The following is an 11,779-nucleotide window of genomic DNA, read 5'->3' as shown; positions in this document are numbered from 1 at the left end:
GGTGGAAGATAAGGAGCTTAAAGTTAAAATGGTAGAGTATGGTAGACTCGAAGACAGAGCAGCTAGAAGAAATCAGCCTAGAAGGGGTATCAGTGGACATGAAGCTAGGGGAAAGTATGCTCCAGATCTTTATGGGTTACAGAGATCTTTTGCTGATGTTTTAAAAATGGGCATAAATATACTGGTAGGGAAAGCAGTATCTACCATTAAGGTAAATGAAGATGGGCATGGCTGGTTATATGACAGTGTGCTAATGAAATGCCAAAAAGAGTATTCTTTACATAGCATTAAGAAGGTGCTAAAAGAGAAAGGATTGGGGCATGTGCTGGTCATAAATGGAGGTGGTAGGAATGTAGTATTGACCTTCTTATCAAAAGATGATGTGTTGTCAAAATTATCGTCGATCAAAGCATAGTTCAAGGATTGGTGTGAATATGTCAAAATTTGGGAACCAGGATTTTGTGCAGAGCCAGAGCGGTGCATGTGGCTCAGATGTTATGGTGTCCCTCTAAGTATGTGGAATAGAAGTACCTTTTATAAGATTGGTAGCATTTGGGGTAGCGTTCTTAGTTTGGATGGGACCATTAGCCAACCACGGTCCTTTAATTATGGCAGAGTCAGAATTGCTACAGGTTGTATGGAGTTTATCAATACAACCATTAATCTGGAATACAAGGGAAGACTCTATCCAGTGTTGGTCTGTGAAGAACAGCCGCACAATTCAGTTGTGAGTGGAAGCATACTATCCAGTGAGGTTAAGGAAGACCGTAGTTCAAATGAGGCCGATTAGCTTGAACCTGTAGGGGTGGGCTATGGTGATAAGACTGTTGAGAATTAGGCTATGGAGGAGGAAGATGATGAAGTTGAGTTGGCAAATTCTGGGGATATGGCAGCAGGAAATAGGCTGGAATTGACATATAAAAGTAATCATGGGGACACAATAGCGGCGGAGACTCAAAGTGCGTGGGGAACATCTTGGTGGTTGAAGAGCGTATGGAGATGGCGGTTGCAGAGAATAGCTTACAGGCTAATGATGATAATCTAAGGGTTGATGAGCAACTAGTTACACCTATTTTTATTGGATGTTTAAGTGGGTCTACTGGCCATAAGCCTAGTATTAACCTAGAAGTGAACTTGGGCCATATCCTTGATCTAGTGGAGAATAGCAGATCGGGTTTGGTAGTGAGGGGCCTAAATACACATTCAACTTCTATTTCTAATTGGGCATCTACAAGGCCCAACATGTACCAGGTGCAAACAAACCCAGATAAATTGATAGACAACATATCTGGTGTGAAGAAGTCAAAAAAGAAAGGTAAAGGCAAGGTAAGATTTTCTACTGCTACAAAATCCATTACTGAGGTTAAAGGATACTCCATTACTGAGGTTAAAGGATACTCATATCTAGCTCGATTGTATGGTCATAAAGGTGCATCATCAAGCAAGTCCACCTCTAAATGTGTTGTATTTAGGGCTACTATAGCAGCTTTGTCACTCTCTGCTTCAAATGAGGATAGCTCTTGCAATAGAAGTCACATTCTTAATGAAGCACAAGCAAACATACAGGTGGAGAAAATCTTGGGCATCAACTACAAAGGCAGAGAGTTTGAAGCTTTGGAAAGGTGATTGATCTGCAATTAGTTAACAAAGAAAGGAGGAACGAGAAAAGGAAAGAATAGGGGTTTTGAGTCTCTTTATGGGGATTTTGGTGCTATAATAGTTTATATATGAAGTTGATGTCATGGAATGTTAGAGGGTTGGGGAAATTAGAGAAGAGGGAAAGGATTAGAAAGCTCATATATGAAAGAAAGGCTGATTTTGTGCTTCTTCAGGAGACAAAGAAAGTTTCTATTTCTGAGAATGAAGTCAGAGCTTTGTAGGAAAGGAGAAACATGAATTTTATGGTTGTGGGTTTTGAAGGGACTGTTGGGGGTCTATTTTGCATATGGAACCCAGATTTTTTTCAATTGGTGGATTGTTGTAGTAGTAGGAGATTTATTCTCCTCTCAGGTACCTTGCTAAATGCCTTTGATTGTGCTATTTTGAATGTGTATGCACCAAATGAGGTGAGTAGTACATATAAATTTTGGGAATCCTTGCTAAAGTTAAAATCTGAGTTCCCAAAACCATGGTGTTTCGGGAGTGACTTAAATGAGATTAGGAATATTGGTGAGAGGATGGGTTGTTCCAGAAGAGATAAAGGGATGTTGGATCTAAATTCCTTTATTGAGGGTTGTGAGTTGAATGATTTACCATTTCTAGGTAGGAAGTTCACATGGCGCAATGCTCAAGATGAAGAGAAATGGAGTAGGATTGATAGAATTCTGCTTAATCCGGAGTGGCTACTGAAGTTTAACTTCAAATTACGGGGTCTTCCTAGGCTATTTTCTGATCATTGTCCTATTTTGCTAATAGATGATGAGAGGGATTAGGAACTTAAGCCTTTTAGGTTCATTAATGCCTGGACTCTTCATCCAAGTTTTCCCTCATTCTTGGACAATGTTTGGCATGAATCTAGAATTATTGGGAGAGAAGGGTATGTTTTGTTTCAGAAGCTGAAAATTTTGAAGCTAGAGCTGAAAAAAATGGAATTCTCAAGTTTTTGGGAATCTATCCACAAAACTCAAGAAGGCAAAGGAGGAGTTAGTTGAACTGGACATTCTGGCTGAAGGTAGATCTCTGGTTGTGGCTGAGAGGTTTAAAAGACGAGAAGTGAAAAGTGAAGTTTGGAAGCTTAATAGAATGGTGGAATGGCTTTGGCAACAGAAGGCTAGGTAAACTGAACCATTAATGGGGACAAAAATACTAAGTTTTTTCATATTATGGCTAGCAGCAGAAGAAGTAGAAATTCCATTAATTCCATCACAATTGAAGGTGAAGTTTTTGAGGAGCCAGCTAAGGTAAAGTATGAAGTCTTACAACACTTCAAGAGGCAATTCATTGAAATCTGGGTAAGAAGACCAGTTCTAGGAGGATTATTTAAGTTAGTGCAAGCAAGTTCTGTATTTCATGATCTTAAAGCAATGTTCACTGAAGATGAAGTATGGGTAGCTGTTAAGGAGTGCAATGGTGATAAGGCTCCAGACCCAGATGGATATAATCTCCTCTTTTTTCAGAAATTCTAGAAATCAATTCATCATGAGGTTATGTATTTCTTGAGGGAATTTCATGCTTTTAGCAAGCTTCCCTATGGGATTAACAGTTCATTTATCACTCTTATTCCTAAAACTGATAATCCCTGTGGTCTGTTCGATTATAGACCCATTAGTTTGGTGGGTAGTTTGTACAAAATTCTCTCTAAAGTTCTAGCTCATAGACTCAAGAGAGTCCTTCCTGTAGTTATTGGGGAAACACAATCTGCATTCTTGGGGGGAGAAGTATATTGGATGGGGTGTTTATTGCTAATGTAATAGTTGATGGATGGAAAAAATCTAGAAGAGAAAGTGCTATTATCAAACTGGACTTTGAGAAAGCTTATGATTCAATCAATTGGGAATTTATATTCTCTATGTTATCTAATTTTGGTTTTGGATCAAAGTGGATGTCCTGGATGAGGGAATGTATCTCTACAGCAAAGCTATTTGTTTTAGTGAATGGCTCACCAACAGAGGAGTTTTCTCCATAGAAAGGTCTCAAACAAGGTGATTCCCTTTCTCCTTTCCTCTTCAACATAGTGGCTGAAGGTCTGAATATCTTAATGAACAGAGCTTGTGAGAAAGGCATTATCAAGGAGGTAAAGCTGGAGTGAATGAGGTAGTGATATCCCATCTCCAATTTGCTGATAACTCCATTATATTTTGTGAGGCAGATATGGATCAAAATGTGCACACAAAGAGGATCTTAAGATGTTTTGAAATATTATCTGGGATGAGAATAAATTTCCACAAGAGTGTGGTGTGTGGTTTTGGTGTGGATGAGAAAACTTTGGTTTCTTTCACTGATATTCTGAATTGCAAGGTTCATGGCATGCCACTCAAATTTTTCGGTCTTCCCTTGGCTGCTAATCCATGAAGGAAATCAACTTGAAAGCCAGTTTTGGATAAGGTAAAATCTAAGTTGGCTGGGTGGAAGAGAAGGCTCATTTCCTTTGCAGGTAGATTAACTACGATTAAGTCTGTACTATCTAGCCTGTCTATTTATTATCTATCTTTGTTCATAATCCCTAGTGGAGTGGTTAGAGAAATTGAAAGGCTTGAAGCTTCTTTTCTATGGGATGGGAATGGTTTAAAGAGGAAGGTTCATCTGGTGAAATGGGCTGAAGTATCAAAAAAAATATGAATCAAGATGGACTGGGGATTAAGAGAATTAAGGATATCAATGCAAGCTTACTTATTAAATGGTGGTGGAAATTTGGAAGTGAAGTGAATGCTCTATGGAGAAGATTGGTGTGCAGTAAGTACATGATTAAGAAGGCTAATTAGCTCCCACCTATGAACTCATCATCTAGACATCCTAGAATCTGGAGATATGTTCTTGCAATTGCAGGTCATAATCAATCTCTGGTGGAGTTCTTTTTGGGGCAGTATCAGATAAAGTTGGAAATGAGGATAGAATTAAGTTTTGGTTTGATAAGTGGGTTGGAAATAGGTGCCTTAAAGATGAGTTCCCTAGACTCTTTAGTTTGTCAAATGACAAGGAGGGTTTGATAAGTGGGTTGGAAATAGGTGCCTTAAAGATGAGTTCCCTAGACTCTTTAGTTTGTCAAATGACAAGGAGGGCACACTGTCACATTTTTCAGAGAGGAATCCAGTTTGGTGGAGTGGAACTTTGCCTTCAAAAGGGTGTTATATGATTGGGAGAAGGCGGAGGTCACTAGGTTGGCTACAGCTTTAAGGGAGACCCTTTCTCTAAGTCCTGATGTGGAAAACTGTCATGTTGGGAAGATATCTATAGGTTCAGTGATTCGCTTTTGGGCCCTCATCTCAAAATTTGTAAGTTTGTATGGAACAATGGTATTTTCCCCAAAGTTCAATTTTTTTGGTTAGTTGGTTGGCTTGGAGGAATAGAGTTAAAATAAGGGCTTTTTTACAGCATGTTGGTGTCCTTAATAGTAATGCTTCTGTCTTATTTGCTTTTTGCAAAAGTGAAAATGAATCTGCTATTTATGTTCTATTACACTGTCCATTTTCATGGAAAGTTTGGTCTAATTTGCTGCTTTGGTGGGGGTGTTTATGGGTGGTGCCAAAGTCTATTGATAGCTTATTTCAATGGTGGTTAGGTTGGAATCATAAAAAATTGGTTAGGAGGTTGTGGAGGGCCTTACCTTCTATTGTTCTCTGATCCATTTGGAAGTTAAGAAATGATTGTATATTTAATAGAGTCCAGCCTAGTAGGTCTGAGTTATGTGAGATTATTAAGGTTAGATTTGCTTTTTGGGTTAAAGCTTCATCAAAGGGGATCATGTACTCTGTCATGGACTTAATCAACAATCTGGAGCAGATTAAGGACTACAGCTGAGGGCTAATAGCTGGTTTGGTACCTTGGTTTGCCACCATTTGTTGTGATTTATTCTGTCATTTGCTGGTTGTTGTTTTGGTGTTGTAGGTGGTTTTTTTGAGTCTGTTGGTTTGCTAGTTTAGGCAACATCTATTTCACTCCTGGCTATGTATCTATTTCTCTGAGTGCTAGTTTGCTGGTTTGGACAACACCTGCTTGTCTGCCACCATTTGCTAGTTGTTGGTTTGGTGTTTTGGCTGGCTTTTTGGAGTCTGTTGGTTTATTACTTTACTGGTTTGGGCAACACCTGCTTCCGTCCTGGCCATGTATCTATCTGCTGACTGTGTATCTATCTGTCACAGGGCTGCTGCCTCTGTGCCTCTATGCCTTTGTGCTGTGCATCTGCTAGTCCTGCTGTTGTGTTTCTGTGTATTTGTTGGTCCATCACCAACAGATACTTGGTTCGGTGTTGTGTCACTATGTTGGCCTTTGCATCGTCCCCCTTTGCATCATTCTCCTTATTGATGTCTTATTCTCTTTCTTGTAAAGTTTTTTCTCATCAATAAAATTTTTTTGTTGATAAAAAAAAAAAGAGCAAGTGATTATTTTCTATCAAAAATCTTGACGATCATTAGATTGAATTATTTAGAGACAAAATACAAAATTCAAGGATAAAATTAGAATAATTAAAATATAAAAACCAAATTGACATGAAAAATAAATTACATGGACTATATGAATGTAATTTATCCAATAATTAAAAATGGTGAAGATGTTTTTTAGCCATTCGGCATATTCTCATCACATAATAGTATACAACGAATGCATTTTATCTTGCCGTTGCATTCTCTCTTACATGCACATGAAATCTATAAAAATAAAGTCCACATATATGCAAGGAAAAGGAGTACACCATCGTGGTGTACCTGTTACACAAAATACTTCCTTCTTCATCAGTTAAAGTAGCGAGAGCAATGAGAAATTATTCAATATCCATATAATATGACTATGCGATGCCCTAAAATAGTTGCAATGAGTGGATATTATATTATCTATCATTTTAAGCTAGTGATTAAAAAATAAAGTAGAGTGACCTATAGAGTGATATTTTGTTATTGATTTGTGACATAGCAACATGGTGCATTGTGGACATCAAATAATTTTTTGAATAGTAATATATCCAAACAAATAAAATTTACAAACTTATACGACAGTGGCACCTATCATGTTCGCATAATGGTCACATTTCATTTTCTAAATTTTTCTTACTGCACGACACCTCAATCACTTTGTAAGAGCATCTCTGACCTCATGATCATATAATAAAGCTATAATATGATAAACAACACAGAAAACATTTGGTCTCATATTTGAAGAGTTTTAAAAGTTATAGAAATTAATTTTTTTTATTCGAACTTTTTGTAAAGAAAATTTTAAAATGTGAGAAAAAAATCTCAATTAATATACAGACAATAAGATCCACATGGTAGATATAAAGATTTGAACTATTGATCTCTTAATAATGTGCATGTATTTTGGCCAATCAAGCTTACCCCGTTTATTTAGAAAACTTAACTTTAAGAAAAAAAGAGTATCATTGGAGTGTTCACTTAACAAAATAGTTAGACAAAAATATAAAATATATATTTTTCATGTACTTTTATTAGTCAAAACGTATGATAATGTTTGAAAGGTAATGCTATACAAACATATTTTTTATACAAAAAAATTGATATAAAATGACATGACTATTTGTGATCTATTCATTTTTATTCAAAACATTAATTATTATGGCTCACAATTACAAACATGCAATTACCACATTATTTTGGATGTACTTCACATATACAAATTTTGTTTATAAATCACTTTCCATGTTCAAATTATTTTGTAAAAAAATTATTTTTTTTAAAAAAAAAGATAAATTACATCGACCTCTCTAGAGATTTAGAAAAAAAAAATAATAATAAATTACATAATTTTAACATAATTATATTGAGCTCGCTTGAGTTTTTAATTCACATAACACTTAACTCATTTTTCATCAATAATTTGTTAGTTATATAAATAATAATAAAAAAAGCATATTTTCATCTCTCTTATATAAAAATGTATATTTTAGGTTTTTGATTTTGTATTTTCACACAATTTGTATTAGTTTCGGTCTATTTAACTATATTAAAATAAAAATTAGTATTATTACATTAAAATTATAAAATTTATTATATTTTTTTAGTATAATTTACCCTTTAAAAAAAATTTATTTGTATAACAATTTTGTTTAAAGCATTGTCATTCAAAACAAAATAAATAAATAAATTAAACGTACTTTTTAAATCAATTAATTAAGATATTTAAGATAATACTCTCTTTTATATTTTTCAACTATCAATAAATTATATCACTTATATATTATTAAGTCTACTGTGATGCTTTCTGCAATATCCTCTTTATTGATGTTTGCTTATCATATTTTGTATGTTTTTCATCAATAAAATTTTTCTTTTTGCTAATGAAATATATTATTAAATAAATTTACAAAGTGAATTTATATATATATATATATATATACACTAGCATATTATCCGTGCTATGCACGGATTGTGTTTACAATTATCTATATATGTGAATTGTGATTTTTAAATATTTTTTTTTATTTTAAATGTCTTCTTTTTTTTCTTTTTTATATTATATTAAAGTTTAATATTTTGATAATAATCATATGTGTTGGACTTTTCAAAGAATTAAATGTCTTTTTTTTATTATATTATATTAAAGTTTAACATTTTGATAATAATTATATGTGTTGAACTTTTCAAGAATTTTCTTTTATACTTGTTCTTAATACATTAAAATGTTATTATGAGGGATAATAATCATATGTGTTGGGACTTTTTAAGGAATTCATATGTATTGGATTTTAAAGAATTTTTTTTTATGCTTGTTCTTAATTCATTAAAGTGTTATTATGAGGGTAAGACTTGGGAGTTGGGAGAAGTTAATAAATGCTAAGATTTTTTTTTTTAAATCAAAAAATCAAAAAATTTAGATTAAAAGATTGGAGCTCTCACAAGATTTCGGATTAAAAATTCCTTTTTACTTAATATATAGGGGTTGTTTGGGATGATCTAAATAAGTGCATTTTTTGAATTTTTATGAAATATGGATTGGATTTGAGTTGGGTTTGAAGTGATGTGTTAGAGAGATGATGTGAGTTAAATAAGATAATATGACTTAGATAGGATAGTAACTTTTTGACTTTTTATCTTTTCCAAGATATGTCAAACTTGGCCATAGTATAGATATATATATTTGTTTTATATAGATGAAGATGTGCACCCACTTTCGCACGCGGACACGACCCCACACACTCACGCACACGAACACGCATCCTCACACAAACCCTAATTTCCAATGCCCTAGCTTAGCCCTACTGCACATGCATTATTTCTCTCTCATTTCTCAAACAGAGAGACAAAGTGAGAGAAAAACTAGGAAAATCATAGTTCCCCAAGACCCCCTTTGCCACTCCCACTCATCTCCACAACCTAAGCAACCATCACGACAAAAGAGAGAGCAGCTTTCTTGGTTTTCTTGTTCATCACCATCACCATAATCATCTCTTCTCTCTTTGTATGCTCTCTTTCTCACCTCTTTTACCTTTCTCTTTCTGTTACTTTCAGCTGTCAAGTCAAGTCTCTCTTCATCTATCTTCTCTTCCCAGCTTCAGCTCCAGATAATTCTTGGGCCCTTCAACTGATCCATCAACGCCCTTCTTAAATCTCTTCATACCCACCCAAACCCAATTCAATTTAGATCTCTCTGAGTCAATCACACAATCACCTTCTGTCCCCATCTCGATTTCTCCACCCAATTTTCTCTCAATCCAAACATGTCGAGCAGGTGGTGGGCCGGCCAGGTAGGTCTTCCAGGAATCGAACCATCATCATCGGCAGCTCTCAACAAACTACCAGATCTGGGCATATCCACCACCGCCGCCAGCTACGGCGGAGAAGAAGAGGAAGAAGAAAGAGACAACAACAGCGACGACCCAAGAGAAGGCGCAATCGATGTCTCCAACCGCCGCCCCAGAGGCCGACCGGCCGGTTCAAAAAACAAGCCCAAGCCCCCGATCTTTGTGACCCGGGACAGCCCCAACGCTCTCCGAAGCCACGTCATGGAGGTATCGAACGGCTCAGATGTAGTTGAAAGCATAGCACAGTTCGCTCGAAGAAGACAGAGAGGCGTGTGTGTGCTCAGTGCGAGCGGTACAGTAACGAACGTGAATCTCAGACAACCTTCGAGCTCAGTGATGGCGCTTCAAGGCCGGTTCGAGATTCTCTCTTTAACCGGTTCATTCTTACCAGGTCCAGCCCCGCCCGGCTCGACCGGGCTCAGTATATATTTAGCTGGTGGGCAGGGACAGGTGGTGGGTGGTGCAGTTGTGGGTTCGTTGGTAGCGGCTGGGCCGGTGATGGTGATTGCGGCGACGTTTTCGAATGCTACGTATGAGAGGCTGCCTTTGGAAGAGGAAGAGGAAGGTGGTGGTGGAGATCAGGGGCAGGGTGGTGGTAGTGGATCGCCGCCGGGAATGGGCGGTGGTGGTGGTGGAGGGCAGAATCAGCAGCAGCAACATGGGTTGGGGGAGCTGTCGTCGTTGGCGGGGTATAATTTGGCGGCAAACATGGTTGGGAATGGAGGAGGAGGAGGACAACAACAACAACAACTACAACTGAACCATGATGCATTTGGTTGGGCTCATGGTGGTCGTCCTCCTCCATTCTAGAGGTTAAAAAAAAAAAAAAAAAATTAAGGGAGAGAATTAGAGATGATGAGAATTTATCATATCTATATTTTTCTTTTTTAGTTCATTTTAGGTAACCAAAAATAATAATAATAGTAACATTAAGAGAACTTTTATCTGAATTCTACTGCCAAAAAAAAAAAAAAGAAGTATCGTGCCGTTCTAAATTTTGTTTTCTGTTTTCTTTTTTTTAAAGTAAATTAGTTTAGTGAAAAAAAAAAATAAAAAAAAAACTCGTCATTTTCATACCCTTTTCTTTCTTTTTATGAAATTTTTTAAAATAAATAAATAAATATATATATATATATATATATATATATATGAAAACGAAGCGAAATAGACAATGGTTTGTAAATATGACAATTATGTGTCCTTTTTACCCTCTTTCTCTCTCTCAAATTTTCTCTGTTCTTCATAATCAGGTCAACTGACGTGATTGTATAGTGTAGAGGAAGTTTAGGGCCTGCTTTTTGTTTTAATCTTTTCTGTGAGGATGTATAATAGGTCTTTTAATTTCTCTTTCTCTTTTGGAAATTCAAGATGTTTAGCTATTAATTGATCATTTTCTTTTCCTTTTGTTCAAGATGGTAAGGTTTCTTCATTTTAGATTTTCTCAATTTGTTTAGATTTTGTGTCTTGAATGTGTACTTTGGTGTAATTAATAAAATTGATCCTTCTACAACTATAAACCTCTTAATTTATTTTAGTTTGTATTTGGATTATGGATTTGGATAAGAAAATGAAAAGGATGCATGAAATAGTAGCTATATTTTACCCATTTTTTCATTTACATTTTCAAATTTCTACCAAATTCTATAATACAAGCACTATTTTTTCATAATAAACTGACTTTTGCATAGTGATTTAGGACTAAGTAAGAAAATCGAAAAAAAATGCAAATCAAACCAGTCCAGATCAATTCAGTAGGTTTGGTTTTGTTTTGTTTTTCTAATTCGTAGTTCGTTTCTGCTGTGAAAAATTAGAAAATCGGTGTTAGTGGATTTAAATCAAACCGAATGGTATAATTTAAATCATATATCATGCATCATGATGCATACAACCTTAACCTTTTATATGTAAAATTCAAACCCTAATCTCATATATCATTATAGTACTGTCTCTTTTTGTTATGTTTGTTTAAGTCAATGGTTGAACAATGTGCATTTTTATGTTTTGAAAAATTATAATAGATTAATGTTAAATAACATGTTTACTTAATGGTATGTTTGTTTAACGGGTGAACATTATGAGAGCAGTTTGCTTAGTGGAAATGTTATTATTATTTTTTAAATTTATGACACATTGAATTTTTTGAAAAAGGTCACAATTTTTTTTGTAAACAGATTGTGTGAAACTGTAATTTTAAACTGAACTAAACCATATTTAAATATTATGGTTTTAATTTGTTCCATGATTTTAATGATTTGATTTGATTTCAATTTTAATAGAATAATGGATTAGATTGATTTCGGTTTCATCCCGAACCAAACCGGAGCATCCTATAGTGATTTACCAAAAAATGAGGAGTTTGGTCTCAAA

At 35.2% G+C, this 11,779-nt stretch overlaps 1 protein-coding gene and 1 pseudogene across 2 annotated transcripts; both read left to right on the top strand.

Moving 5' to 3' along the window:
• The first annotated feature begins 1,892 nt into the window (after positions 1–1,892).
• Positions 1,893–2,432, top strand: LOC145798026 (uncharacterized). Its single transcript, XM_082885474.1, has one exon. The coding sequence runs from the start codon at positions 1,893–1,895 to the stop codon at positions 2,430–2,432; it is 540 nt and encodes a 179-aa protein (XP_082741600.1).
• Positions 2,433–6,587: 4,155 nt separating this feature from the next.
• Positions 6,588–10,922, top strand: LOC145797089 (AT-hook motif nuclear-localized protein 20 pseudogene; annotated as a pseudogene). The gene has a single exon (XR_014338150.1). The product of XR_014338150.1 is annotated as an AT-hook motif nuclear-localized protein 20 pseudogene (transcript).
• Positions 10,923–11,779: the final 857 nt, after the last annotated feature.

This window comes from Camellia sinensis, chromosome 8 (genome assembly GCF_055761805.1).
Source record: "Camellia sinensis isolate YWXY chromosome 8, ASM5576180v1, whole genome shotgun sequence".
Lineage (NCBI taxonomy): Eukaryota > Viridiplantae > Streptophyta > Magnoliopsida > Ericales > Theaceae > Camellia > Camellia sinensis.
Note: the sequence above shows the minus strand (reverse complement) of the source record. Positions and strands in the feature narration are given on the sequence as shown.